General features: G+C 34.9%; 1 protein-coding gene across 2 annotated transcripts; it reads left to right on the forward strand.

Moving 5' to 3' along the window:
• Positions 1-409: 409 nt before the first annotated feature.
• On the forward strand, positions 410-9053 carry LOC122015351 (protein phosphatase inhibitor 2-like). Of its 2 annotated transcripts, none has more exons than XM_042572197.1 (5): positions 410-527; positions 1559-1619; positions 5801-5916; positions 6013-6174; positions 8645-9053. In XM_042572197.1, exons 2-5 carry the CDS (start codon positions 1615-1617, stop codon positions 8866-8868), a joined length of 507 nt encoding a protein of 168 aa, XP_042428131.1. In that variant the 5' UTR covers positions 410-527; positions 1559-1614; the 3' UTR covers positions 8869-9053. The 2 variants fall into 2 exon arrangements, with proteins under 2 accessions (XP_042428131.1, XP_042428132.1); XM_042572198.1 differs by lacking the exon at positions 410-527 and adding an exon at positions 542-776.
• Positions 9054-14920: the final 5867 nt, after the last annotated feature.

The following is a 14920-nucleotide window of genomic DNA, read 5'->3' on the forward strand; positions in this document are numbered from 1 at the left end:
TTATAAAAACAGAGAAATCTAGACAAATTTGAAGAATTTGTTTTGACATATTAGTTCATTTTAAACTAGCCTGACTATATTTTTTCATTGAAGAAGTTTGCATAGTATAAATTTTGACTGATTCGTTTATCTTAATAGTTTAGAGAAATGTCTTCTAATCTTTGCACTTTATCATCCTTCAATCTCTTTTTTGTATTATCTTTTGCTTCATTAACAAACAAATATCAAATCTATTTCTAACAAATAATTAAGTAATTTGTCAAATATCAATATGAAATTTTAGGTGTATATTTGTTAATACTGGAAGCTCAAACTTATTATTATTAATACTTTTAATTTTGACGGAGAATTAATCCGTTGTATTTACGGTTAATCTGGTCCAATTATTTATTGGGTTTGGATTTGGTCGAATAAAAGGATGAAAAGACCGCTGTGCCCCCTCGCCATGTCCTGTGGTTCACTGCCTCGCCCGCACCACCACCACCTCCGTCCGCGCATCTCCTCCCCCCTCTCGCCATCGCTTGCCGGTACGCTCCTCCTCCTCCTCCCTCTCCTCCCTCTCCTCCCTCTCTCGATTCTTCTCCCTTCCCTTCATCTCGTTGTTGTTCTATTCCGTATCCCTTCCCGTCGCGCGCCTCAGCGGTGGCTCCTGGAGGAGGGTGATCAATATGCCGACTCTTCACCATCTCATGGGACCATCTCGATTGACTTGTGATTGAGGAGCGAGTTGAGGCGCTAGTTTTTTTGCGTGCCGGGTCGCTGCCCGCCTTTGTTTGGTCTAACCCTAAAAATGTTATGTTTTTCCTGATGTTGTATTACCTTGCTCGTTTCTTTTTGCTCCATTTAATATTCAATAAATAAGGTCTGATATAAATCTTAGGTCCCGTTTGTTAGCTGTTTCTAGTTGTCCAGTTGTCATGCTGATTTGACGTCTTTATGGAATTTTATTGCTATAGAATCTGTGTGTTATCTTTTCCATGTTATTAACATTTCGATAACTCATCTATCTTTGATTTCATCGTGCTGTTTAATTATAGGGCTTGGAATACATTATACTCTCTTTACTGGATTTTGAGGATGTTTATATGGTCTTCGGTGCTATAGTTAAGTTTCTAGGTATTTGAGGATGACCTTGTTAGTTAGGTATTGAAGATAATATTTCATCATTGGTGCAAAAGAAGACTTTTTTTTTTTTTTTTAACATTATCACCTGCTTTAGGTGAGTTAACTTGAGAGATTCCCTGGTATTTGCATGAATTATTGTCCAAATTTAGATTAGTAGCTGGGTTCCTGATTGTTTCTTGTTGAAATGTCAAAATTTCCCAACCTCTTTTAGAGGATGCCTTATACCATGCACTGGAAATTATGTGTGGGATTCTGTTGTTCACTGGTTTTGCATATGCTATTTGTTAGGTTGCAGTATTTTTTTTTTAAATTTTAAATTATGGCGCCTCATTGGTAAAAGTAGTTATAGTGGGTTTGATTATCAGTTGTTTATACATCCAAGTCATTCTAATATTTTCTCAGCGTTTAACTTATGATGGTTCCATGTGTTTAGGTTGTTTCAATATAAATTGATTTTTCTGGTTGGTTACAAGAATCAAAATTCAGAGAATGAGGTTAGTAACACTGAATTGATAGCAACCTGTGTTGTGTTGATTCTTTGCTGTTTATGTTAAATTCCTTGGTCGCCTTCCAGATATGGATACACTATTTATGCGACGCCAGCAGTCTTCACATACCAAATTCTGACAAAGATAACCTGTAAAAATTGATATCAAGAATCCTACTTGAGCGTGATGGTTAGAACATAACTGCCTTTAATTATAGATAACACATAGTGCCCTACTATTTAATGGTTTTTGCGGCTACTCAAACTAGGGATTGAGATCAAATAAACATTTTAATCTCTTGAAGTTATCATTATTGTTTCTCTAAGCTTTAAGCATAATTACTATTATTTTTTCAGCTTTGATCAAGAATTAAGATATTATTGATAGTCTGGTTAATATTATTAAATTAGTGATCTGGAACCATAAAAGCTTGCCATAGTGAGTCATCGTATGGGAAAGCTATAGCAGGCTGCAGGGAGAGGTTAAGAGGAAGCTTTAGCCCGGGGTACTGGATATGGAGAGGAAGCAACTTGAACACTTTCCCAACCCGAACTACTGAATCTTCATGGCATGTAGCCTCAAACAAAATTCCCGGCGAGTACTTATTTCATAGTTTCATCCAGGTTAGGTTCATCCTGTAGGAACTTTCGAGCCGTAAAAATCGCTTTTTGCGTTGCGAAAACCCTGAAATTCTTAGCCACTGGATCCGTGCGAAGACAAAAATTTCATGTACATAGTTTTCTACTCTAGATCTACTTTAGATCTACATGATAAGGAGTATACCTTTGAAGCGAAGCCCTTCGCAAATCCCGCTCGTTCAAGGTCCTTCGGATCTCAAGTGTGTTCAAGCGTACACACCTCTAGTAGTATCCACACGAACAAGAAGTGATTCTCAAACCACTCTACATGGAGAAAAGAGCACCACAAGTGTGCTAGCACTCCCAAGGGCTCTCGGATGGGATTGGAAGAAGAAAGGAGAAAAGAAGAAGAGAGAATAAATCTCATACACTTCTCTAAAGCCCTCTATGTGACTTTCACTTACCCTTTCTTCTTTTGAATTAAACTCACTCACCTTCACCTTTCTTGCGTGGAACTCTCGGCCAAGAGAAGATGGGGAACAAGAAAGAGCTAAGGAGGAAGAAGACATTCATCACACCCAAATCAATGCCAATGAATCTCTTATTCATTTTTAGCCGACCACACATGGAATGCCAAGGGTCTTTGGCTCTTGGCATTCCATGCCTCTTGCTCTCCCTAGATGATGTGGAGATGATGTGGCAAGGATGTATTGGTTAGTCATGCCATGTAGAATGAGTCAACCTTCATCAAGTGGCATTTGGTCAAGTCAAACTTGATGTTTCAACTTCCCATTTGGTCAAGTCAAAATTGGCCACTTCTCTTCCTTGTTGAGTTAAATTCAACCTTTGATTCAAGTCAATTTCAATTTAATGAATCTTAATTCATTAATATAAATTGACTCAATGAATCAACTTTAAATTAGACTTGTTCAACAATTGAATCTAATTGAGTCTAACTCAATAAGTCTAATTTGAATTAATCCTAATCCAATCTTTGATGCATCACATGAACCTGATCCAATTGGTTTATCATATGAACCTAATCTCCATCCACTTGTTCTTTGTGTGTGACCCAATAGGTTCTTGCAACGTTGGCAATGTTTCTAATCCTATTTAGAAACATAAGCAATGAGCGGCATCTAGCAATATATCATTGCTACCCAAGTTACAAGAATGTTGAGATTCAACATAACCTTTGTGACTACTAATTGTGACTCTTACAATATGTGACAATGTCCTTCTATCCTTGACATCTAGATCGATCAATTGAGACATAGACCATGTCATCCTCTAATCAATCTATATCTTGAACTCCAAGTAGACTCACTCCAATCAAATGAGCTCAATATCTCATATTGACTCATTTGGGCATGACCATGCACTTAGTGGTCTCACTCTATCAAGAATCATGATGTCACTCCCGTCATATAAGAGGGATAGATCCCATCTACATCACTCACATCTCTCCGCATAATTTGTTACATACCCAGTAATCGCCTTTATAGTCCACCCAGTTACGAGTGACGTTTGACGAAGTCAAAGTATGCAACTCCTTATGTAGGGAACCATGGTGACTTCAGGTCCAAGGACTGATAGTCATACTAATAGTCACATAGAAAGTATATGACACTCATATAACGATCCATGATACTTTCTCATGGCGGGTCATTCAGTATACATTCTCCAATGCATACCCATGTGTCAACTTGATATCTCTATATCCATGACTTGTGAGATCAAGTCATCGAGTTGACCTACATGCTAGTCTCATCGCATTAACATTGTCCCTAAATATTAATACTTGTCATTAAGAGTAGTGTTCTCTATATCATCTCACTATCGATTCAACCAATCGATTGATATAGATAAGAACCATCTACTCAAGGACGCTATTATACTTAGTTATTTGACACCAATACAAGTAAGTATAATAACCATAAAGAAATGCCTTTATAAGTATATAGGAATATGATACATCGAGTCCATACAACAATCATCATATGATTGGCTCTAGGGCTCTAACTAACACATCCAAATTCAATTAATTAGCAGGTGCTGATGCGGGTGAAGGAGACAAAACCTCACTTTTCCATTACGATGCCTAGTCTTCTTCTTTGCCACACATGCAACTGATAGTTATCTCTGCTCACAAACATCTACTGAAGAGGACACCCCACTATCCAACATATTAGATCCAATCGATTCCCAAGCAGCTCAGTTTTTATACCTTCACTGCACCACTTTGACGTAAAAACAATTAAAACTCATCATAGTTACCTACTAATCCTACTTGTTGATTGGATTCATTGCCCATTTACAACTTCAGAGTACACTACAGCCTAGAGCAACTCTCTGCAAGTCTATGATTTCCATTTCATATAGAGTCCATTGCATAGAACAAGGTCAGGAACCTGCATCATATGCAGAACTGATCATTCAACCATTGAATCCTCTAAAATTAAATTGATCTGGGTCTTCAATCTCAGAGGACCTGCACATGGATAGCATGATTCATCAGCTCTAAAGATTTGGAACCATCATCAGCATCAAAATTCTATGAACACATTTGCATCTGTCCTCAGGCCCATAGATCTAGACACAGAAGTTAACATATATAAAGAGCTCAATTGTTGCTGTAGGCGCCAATCTATATTTGATTGATTGACCAGCCATGATGAAGATCCAGTCCTGACACCACCACCCATTAGTTTTTTTTCATTACTCATTAAAATTTTCCTTTGCTACTATAGCTCGAGGGCAGCATCGCTCTCGTCTAAGAGTTTCAACCCACTAGGTCACAGATGCTCTGCTGACATCATCCAAACACGTACATCTAAGTAGCATGGATCTACCTCGACAACATAAGGATGCACCTAATGATATCTAGCTGTTTCTGTCAACTAGAAACGTGAGGAGGAAAGACTCACATAAGAGGGGATTTCGTTGAACATCGCTGCTGCAGTATAATGTCGCTCTTTTTCCATGAAAAATTGATCTCTATAATGACATGGTTATTGCCTAGACCATGATAAATGGAAAAGTGTTGCAATAGGAGATCAAACTGTTGCCTCCACTTGCTGAGATTGCCACTGGAGAAATGACACCAAGCACTCGAAGAGGGAAGGTCATACAAGGATTGGAGATAAGAGAACATTGGAGGAGAAGGAGAAGTAGATAAGTGTGGCTTTAAGTTGAAGAGAGCAGGGGCTTTGAGGGGTTTAAAATTCTAGGGAAAAGAAAGAGTTGAAAATGAGGTGAGTGGTATATCAATTTGGAAGGGAGGTGGGGGTAATCAGATGAATCAGTTTGGTTCAAACATAATGGCATGTGTTTCCTTTCCAAAATAACTGAAAGTTAGTATGATTTAGTTGACATAATTTCTGCTCTTTAGTTGTTTTACTTGCTCATGCAGGATAACAAAGTGAGACTCAATGATAAAAAAACACTTTCATGAATAACATCCCTCTATATTTATCCTTTTACATATTCTTTCCTTGTATTGCTAATATATGTGCAGTACTTCCTGAAAACGAATTCAGTTATGTTCCTGACGTATGAATTCATCAAATGACCACACCATTTTGTTTTGTTTTGTTATTTCCATTCTAGAAAGGGTAGGGTTAGATGGAATCAAGAAAACTTGGATGACATTGAAGCAAATAAACCAGTGAGGCAAAAAATTACTGAACCCAAGACACCTTTCCACCATATGATTGATGACGATGGTATATATTAAACATTTAATTAAATTTTATAATCTCTTATATTTCTTTTGTAGTGTTCGTTGAGTAGTAGCTTGGGTGAAATGTTTTGATTTGTAGGTTCTCTTTCACCAAAACGAGCCTTTGATGAATGCATGGATAATTCTGCCCATGCAGAAGCTCTCACTACTGCTTTGAATGATGTAGCTTCTTCAAGCAGAAGCTCAAATGGGGATTGGACCTCTTCTGAAGAAGAAACTGATGCCATGGAAGAAGATGATGGTTGGAATTTTACTTCTTTATCCTGTCTTTTATTTTATCTTTTCATACTTCTTTTACAAATTGGTCTTATTTCTTCAAAAATGTGAATGCCTGACTACCTGAGTCTTCAAAATAATGGCCTGTTGGAAAACCATAAGCCAAAACGAAAAAGGGTCAGAAAATACAGATACCGACCTCCAAGGTTACAAAAGGGAAAAAAATCCCACAAACTGAAGATTAAACTCCAGAGTATAAAGTGAAACAGATTTGATAAATAAATATGCATCACAAATTTCTCCCAAAAAATATCAAAGGCTTGGCGAACACACAAACATGAAACTGCCAAACATGAAAGTCAGACCCATTAATCAATAAAAGGATGAATCCAACTTGTCCCAGAAGCTTATCACCATTGTTATGCCCATATTCATGATCGAGGTGGGGTTGTGGTGGGTGGTGAAATAGAGGGATTAAGGCTAAGAGGATCCCAAAAACTGCAAAATTTTCATCTATGAGAAAGCTATGTGTCCTAAAATCTGCAAAAGTTCACTAGACAAACTTGCAAAGGTAAAATACTAGGTAAATTATTTTAATTAATGTCTAATATTCCCCTCATCTAATCTTTATTCCATAAAAAATATAAATCCGGCTATAGAGGGGAAGGTGCACGTTGTTACACTCATCAAACTCAATTATATCTTACACCATATAGACGAGTACAATATCAATTCTCTAGACATGCATGCCTTATATGCCATGATAATACATCTCAGTGGAACAGGGATAATCTCTAAGCATGCATAGATAGAATTTCAAAGCATGATAAATAAAGTAAGCATATCATAACATATACATATTAAAGATCTAAAATCATAAGAAACGACTCAAGAAGATTAGCAAAATGGGAAAAAGCGTGCCAAACTCAAAGGCAACCCATAACCTATGACTCTAGAAGCCAAAACCATCTTGACACTAAATAAGGTAAACACTACCCATGACCTTTCTTTGGATTTTGACACAAATTGCCCTCTTGAAATTCTTTAGTGGAAAGGTTAAAATCTTTAGCACTTTTACCTATACCATGAAACTTATACATCTTCCTCTTGTTGGCTATTGAAAGGAGGATCCCTCTCTCCTTATTCTCCACCTTTGCTCGCCGGTATTGGAAAGAGAAGAGGAGATTGATGACTGAGGGGAAATTATTAAATCCATTATGATTTTTTTTGTCATTTTATCTTTGTTTGAAGTTTTTTTTTAAAAAAAATTCTTCCCCTCTATCAATCTTCTCTATTTTCTGCCTGCCTTGGAAAAATATTGCCTACAAGTCGTCATGATGCTTGCTTGCTCGCTCTTGTTTATTTTAGACCACTCTCCTACTGAACTAAAGCACCAAATTAAGGTAAAACTGACTTTAACTGATTTAATTTATTCTTATTTTGGGTAACACTGATCTTCTTTAATCTTTGTTCATCCTTTTTATCTTTAAATAAATAAGAGGGATCTATCTTTCCCTACATTTGAATCTTCCTTGGGAAATATGGCACATAAGTTATCATGATGCAGCACCTGCTCTGTGCATGAGACTTTGCCTGCTAAACAGGGTGCTTGTCATGCAGCGCAAAAGTAAACATAATGTTGATTCTGATGATAAATAATTTGATCCCTCGACACTTGCAACTGGCTCCGTTATATATCTTTTAGCTTTTACCTTTCAAAGATAGTAGTTTTTCTTTAACATCATATTTTTATCTTTATATCATTGAAAACAAGTCCTTTTTACTAAAGAATGGTTATGATTTGCCTACTAAGTTCGCAAATGCATATTGTTGTAAATATTCTTTGCCTAGTTTGCATTTGAGCCTGCATTAAATATATGCATCTACAAAGTGATATATGCTTCATTAAGCATTGCATATGTTCTCCTGTAGAATATGTTTGATATGCAGCCATTTACCTGCACACCTTGCATTTTTTTTTTTTTTTGAAGAAAAGAAGATATGGTAGAAAAGTGTCAATACTAAAAGAACTATTGGTACCAGTATACGATTGTGAACAACCCAAGACAAGAATAGGGGATCTTTTAAAATAAACTCCTCTGGATACACTCAATTAACTGCCCAAAATTTGAGTTGAGTAAATACTAAAAGAAGCAAGAGTAAGGTTGCTTTGAAAGAGGATGATAATAGATTTGTACTTTTTTGGTTTTGCAGTGTTCTTGGATAAAGCATTTGCAATTCTACATCCTCAGTAGGTTGTGCGATTTGTGCTTGCCTCCGACAATTTGTTTCAATTGTCTATGTATCCGTTAGTCTCACAAGGGTTTCATATTACTGATACCAATCTACAGATGCTTATGCATTTATGATTTTTACATAATTATTTGTGTGCACCACGATGCATAGATGAAGCAAATTCTCTTTTCCTCGCTAGAAGATTTGTTAATATGTTACATATGACCAGATCCTCTAATCTGCATAGCACTATCTATCAGATTCTGAAGCAGATGCTCCAAGGCTAAGTTTCAACGACCACCGGAAAGCTCACTATGACGAATTCCATAAGGTCAAAGAACTCTTGAGAGCAGGATCTTTCGCACAGGATGACGAAGAAGACGCTGGTGAAGCTAATGGTAGCCTGGACAATGACAACGAGAGAGACCATTCAACTTCTAGCCAACACACCCCCCCAAATTCCATGCCAAACAAACACGCCTAATGGATTATGGATGCTGCTCCCCCTGAAAATAATTGCATGTGAGAACTCGAGTGAGATGCCTTCCTCATTGATTTCTACTGAAACAAAATTCATGACTCCATAGTCTGTTGCATTCCAAGTTTGTATAAAATATGTTGACATCTCTCTTTCTCGTCCTCTCTAATAACTGTTTTTTTTTTCTGTTATGTTTCAATTTTCTTCCATGAACTTCAATTTTATCATTCTTTCATGAATCAACTTCCCATTTGCTAATTAGACTGCCAGGAAGCAACTTGTCCATGACGTCATGGCAAACAGATGCAGTCAAAAACAGGACAATCAATCCCAAAGACCGAGGCAAGTCTGCCAAAGTGAAATCCCCTCCTGATCATCCATCATTCAAAGATGGATTTCATCAACCAACCCTAACCCTCAGAGAGGAGCAATGAAAGAAAGATGGTGTTTGTGATGTGTGCTCTGGTTCCGAGAAGGATGTGTTGTTGGGGTAAAGGGAGGCAGTGGGGATCCTCTTTGTGGATTCTTTTGGATCCTCCATGATCTCTGTTCCTCCCATCTTTTGTTATCTTGTCTGCGGCAGAATCCTTGAGTCAGTGGTCAGAGGATCTACTCCGTGGTCACGCAGATGGTGATGCTTAGATTTTTTTCCCCCATGCTTTATCTGTTGAAATCTAATTCAGCTATCGTTTTGTTTAGGTGCAGAGGGTCGTGACTGTTCCTTTGTTGGGGGAAACATGATCAAAAGCAAACGTTAGTAGAAGTGTACTGAACAAGGTGAGTATTGCACCTGATATCTATCTGTTCAGTTTTGTGCCCATTGGGTTAGGCCTCTCTCTCTCTCTCTCTGCTGGTCTCACTGTGTGTGGGTCCCGAATGACCTGACCTGACCGTTCGACGACGATTGGGATCAGATTGACACATTGACTGCCTTAGCTAAGTTCAAATTGAACCTAACCAATTTAGTTCAGATTTTCTTTTCCACCAAAGGAAAAAAAAAATGAAGGATGTGAATATTTGTTATGCAATTTTGTGCCACATAACATGATTTAGTGCCTAATTTGTCATGAGTTGCACATAATTAAGATAATTAATGTGGCGAATTTTGAATTCGTCCACAATTGTCATTGATGATAAGACTTTGGCTTGATTTTGTTAGCCTAGAGATTACCTGAGAAATGTGGAAATTTAGTTACTAGATGACAAAGGCCTCACAAGTCACTTCCAAATATCTTAACCTAACTTGTCCCATCTTAAATGGGTTGATCAAATATCTTCGTATGGCTTTGGTAATTGTAAATGTTTGTTCCACGATGGAAAAGAGCACTAGTAATGAGTTACCTGTTTTATTTACCCTTCTAAGAAAAGTTAATTTACCTTTTTTTCCTTCATAGCACCACTAGTGGGTTCAATATGTCATTCTTTCCTTATGAGAGATAAATCATTGTATTTGATGTATATTTATACATCTGTTGATCTTTGAGATTGAGTATAGGTTGCTGGGTTATGAAATCCTCACTAATTGAGAAGCAAAGCATGAATGATGGTTTTGACAACCACAACTATGGACAATAATCTCATGGTTGTAGCTGGGGGCAATGGTAGGATTCGAATTCTCATTTAGACGAATTAATAGATGAATTTTTTTAATGGGCAGTTGACCTAAGAACATTAGGTTGATAGGTCTCCGGTTGTGGCACTTTTTGATTTATTTTGATGGTAGATGGAAAATTTTTATAGGATCCGAGTCGGTCATTTCAGGATTAATCGATGTAAACTAGGCATTTAATATCAACTACAAAAAAATAAATCTCATGATTGCAATATATAAATGTTTTTTTGTCATACCACCAAGAATAAAAGGGGATCTCTATGTGGTGAGTGTGCTTCAAATAATGGAGTATGATAATCACTCAAAGTTCTTAGAATGATTTGAGATTTTCTATGACTTTTTGCACAAAGTTGTAGCTAAACTCAACCCATTCAATGATATCACAATCCTCTGGTCAATGTAGCACTAATCACCTTCTTTGTAATTCTAGAGATTCAATTGTTTTCTTCAATAATTATGAAAATTTGAACAATGCTAAGAAGATTCTTAATAAATAATAATAATATTGTTATTTCAACCAAGATTCTACTCTAATTCTCTAAATTCTTGAGCTAGCATATGTGAAATTTTTATAATGGTAGTCCTCAAGCGCGTGTCCCTACCGAACTACTAAATATATACATCGAGATAGAGAAGAGAGTTATCTAATAGGGTATCAATCCAACGGCGGGGACTCCTCGTCCTCGACAACACTAACACCCACCACTTTATTCTATATGGTTAAAGCCTAAAGCCATGCTATCATTAACTTTTTTTTGTGTTTATTATTATTAAACAATATCCTTGCATATATATTTAATTATCAGTTTATTTTCCTATATAAATATATATGGGTGTTATTTATTTTGTTATTTTAAAAAATATAGATAATTATACATTATCTTTAAATCATTAACACATGTGCAAATATAAGTCTTAATTCAAAAGGGAATGGTCAAATTTAGAGAAAGAAGTTTGGTGGCTTTGCACATAGGATTTGTTCATCTTAGTTAATCTCTTATAGTCGACATTGTTTTCTTTTGTTCTTAAGTTTAACATGGATGATATAGCTAGTTAGAGAATGTTTGATTTACAATCTAATTAAATATTATTTTTATTTCTTTCTTTTTTTTGGTGGGAGGCAAGAATTAGTGAGTCGATGAGCATGGGTAACATGTTTGAAGCATGTAATGTGTTAGGTCGCATAAAATCTCCCCATGCTTGCCATTTATGTTCACATGTGGGACCTCAAACATTTTGTTTGTTCCATGGCCATCTTATCATCGAATTAATATTTCTATTATCATGTTTTAGTTGAAGGAAGGTTGTCCAAATAATTATCATATTTAATCTTACACATTTGCATATTGAATGATATAGTGTTGGGTTATATTAAATTAAACATTTCAATTATATTATTGTGGTAGAAAATTAAGTTCATACATGAGAGAACATATAACTTGATTGGATCAAACATGGGCCACTTACCTCGAATAGGTCTTGGTTAACCTAGTTGCAAATGACCTTGACTATAAGTAGATTGCGACAGCAAACACTTCATAGTAGGTATTCTCCTCCTTGGGAGGAGTTGAGCGACTTAGAGATTGGCTAGGGAGGTCCTAACTTTGTGAGGCGACAACAATAGTGAAGGAGGAATAAGTTGGCTTGTCTTAGAGGAATCTACTGAGATTAAGCTCGATCTAGATCCCATCAAAGAGAGCGAAGGACAAAGAGACACCGGAGGCTATAAAGAAATTAGATGATAAAATATTTTTTTATTATAATTTTAAATAACTATATCTATGTTTATCATTAAGAATGAGGATCTCCTTTTACACATGAAGAAAAGAATAAAGTTATTATGCATAGGTCAACACCTACCTTAAAAAATTTATAGCTAACTATAAGATTGTAAAGAAGCTAAGTTTTATAGTGTTTAAATTTGTTTGATAAAGTAACTCATTTAAATTGAGCTGAGCTTAAAATCAATCAAACCGTTAAAATTATTGTTCAAATTTGACTTAGTTTCTTTTTTATAATCTTGAGCTTGGTTCGTTTGGATGTTATGGAGCTCTTAATTCAAGTTTGTATGATTGTTTGAAACTTTTAAATTTTAAGATTATTTGATTAGTTATTAAGTTTGATAATATAAATTTATTTGTTTATTTTAAAACATTTTTTTATTTATTTAGCAAGTTGAAAATTTTTTTATTGATGAACTTGGTTTACGACGTTGTTCATGAACATTATTCATGGATGTTGTTCGCAAACGTCATTCACGAATATGTTCATGAATATTATTTATGAACGTTAATGAGTTGAACACATGTGTTCAAGTTTGTTCGTTTAGTTAAATGAATTGTTCAAGCTTGTTCATTCAATTGATCTTGTGTATATTGAACAAATATAAATAAATTCTTATCAAGTTGAATATCAAGTTTATTCACGAATGTTAGATTCATTTACTGTCTTAGCTAAACATGCTTGTTGCTTGAAAATCATTATTAGTTTAGTAAATTTGATTCATTATTATCTATAAACAAATTTACAAATTTTAGTTTATTTTTATGTTTTAATTCACATATGAAAATATAATATTCGTATTTATAATACTATTTGTATTTATCATATAATGTGTTGAAAATACAACTAAAATAATTTAAAAGATTAGTTTATAAACTCTTCTAATAAACCCTCATTATTATGCACTAATCCCCATTTCGTTATTATTATTAAAATAATAAACTATTGTGTGTCACTTTCATTCGTCTTTTTTAAAAGAAGAAAAATATAGAGATGGCAATTTACTTTTCCACTAAAGAAAAAGTTTTTAGGGCTGTACAACACAATTCAAAAACACGCAAATTAAATCAATGATGAGCGATTAATCCACTAAACTAAAAAGAAGATATTAATCGATCAACATCAATTTAAAATGTGTTTAATTAATTATATTAAATGGATTAAATACTTTGCTTGGTTGCTAAGGTAGCAAATGCAATGGTCAAAACATAATTAATCTTAAATTATTTTATTAATTAATATTAAAGTCATGCATGCACGAGAGCCCACTTTATGCACCGTACAAAGTTGGTCCAATATATTTTTTTGAAGAAAAAAATAATAATCAATTAATTAATTATTTAATGCACATGAGCTCATGAGAACTTGTGGAAAGGCTAATTATTATAAATTAATTAAATGAAATAAAATGATTATTTTAATTATTTCTTGGTGATTAATTGATGAAAAAAAATAATTTTATTTAATTTAATTTTTTTGGGGCGATGGCAAAAGATGCTCAACTAGGGAAAGTGGCTTTTTGAACAAAAAATTGTTCATAAAAAGAAGGCATATATGCTTTCTCAATGCAACAAAAAAAATGTGGATTAAAAATTTTGAGTTTATGATCTGTTCTACACTATCTTTCAGAATAATTCAAAGTAATTTCGACTAATCTAATTCGATATTGATTGTAAAACAATGTAGTATCATCTCTTCTTTTTTTTTGTTAATTATAAGTATAATGTGTTTAGAACTTAATCCTTAAACAAGCTCAATATATGCCGCAATATTAAGGATTCTCTAGGCCCAATACGATATACTTTATGATCTTTTGGATACAAAAAGATTGAGGAAAAAGACCTTGTTGAATGTGGACCAAATGTTCATGAAAAAGAATAAAAATGAGATCTCTTCTCCTTTAACCAAATCTTTTTTGTTGGGCTAAACTCGCAAACACAAGGAACCTCTTCCTCCTTTAATTTCTCTATTCTTATCCTTGGTCTTTCCTTCATTTTCTTTTCTTTTCTTTTACCCGTCAAATATATGCAAAGGATTCATTAATAATTGGGAGATTATATTGCAATCCAATAAATTTATTTTTACCTAGTTTGTGGTGGTACTTTTCTCCTTTTTGCCTTTGGAACCCATTTTGCTTAGTTATAATTTTATTAGGTCTTTTACCACATTCCTTTTACATTGATAGCAAAGAGATCACACAAACGAAGGAGATAACCTCCTTATAATATTAAAATTTGTTTATGTCGTTGTAGTCTCGGGTTGTTTAGTTTAGCTGTAAGTTAGTTATTATATCTCGGTGACTTTTCGTTTAGAGTCAATTATATATAACTCGATATCAAGGAGAGATCAATAGGGTGAGAAGGCGATATAAAGTGTACATAACAATTCGGGTCACTCTATGACAATTCATGAACAACATGGAAGCCATTCAAAACCCTAAAATTCCAAGTCCCGTTAGTTCGCATCACCTACCTTTTTTAAGTTTGCTCCATCATCCAAATATGAGTTTGATCAGCACTTAAATTGAAAGAACAAAGTTAAACCTTCATTTTAAAACCAAGTACATTTATTGTTTGTAGCTCGATCGATCGTTACTAGGGTTTGGGCATCACATTCCTACCCTTTTGGCATTGAATCGATAGCGGCTCGTTGTCTGATCTAGAT

This window comes from Zingiber officinale, chromosome 8B (assembly GCF_018446385.1).
Source record: "Zingiber officinale cultivar Zhangliang chromosome 8B, Zo_v1.1, whole genome shotgun sequence".
Classification (NCBI taxonomy): Eukaryota; Viridiplantae; Streptophyta; class Magnoliopsida; order Zingiberales; family Zingiberaceae; genus Zingiber; species Zingiber officinale.

Coding starts and splice junctions, on each gene's coding strand:
- LOC122015351 (XM_042572197.1), top strand. Junction 5,917..6,012: donor CCATATGATTGATGACGATG/GTATATATTAAA, acceptor TTTGATTTGTAG/GTTCTCTTTCACCAAAACGA. Junction 6,175..8,644: donor TGCCATGGAAGAAGATGATG/GTTGGAATTTTA, acceptor ACTATCTATCAG/ATTCTGAAGCAGATGCTCCA.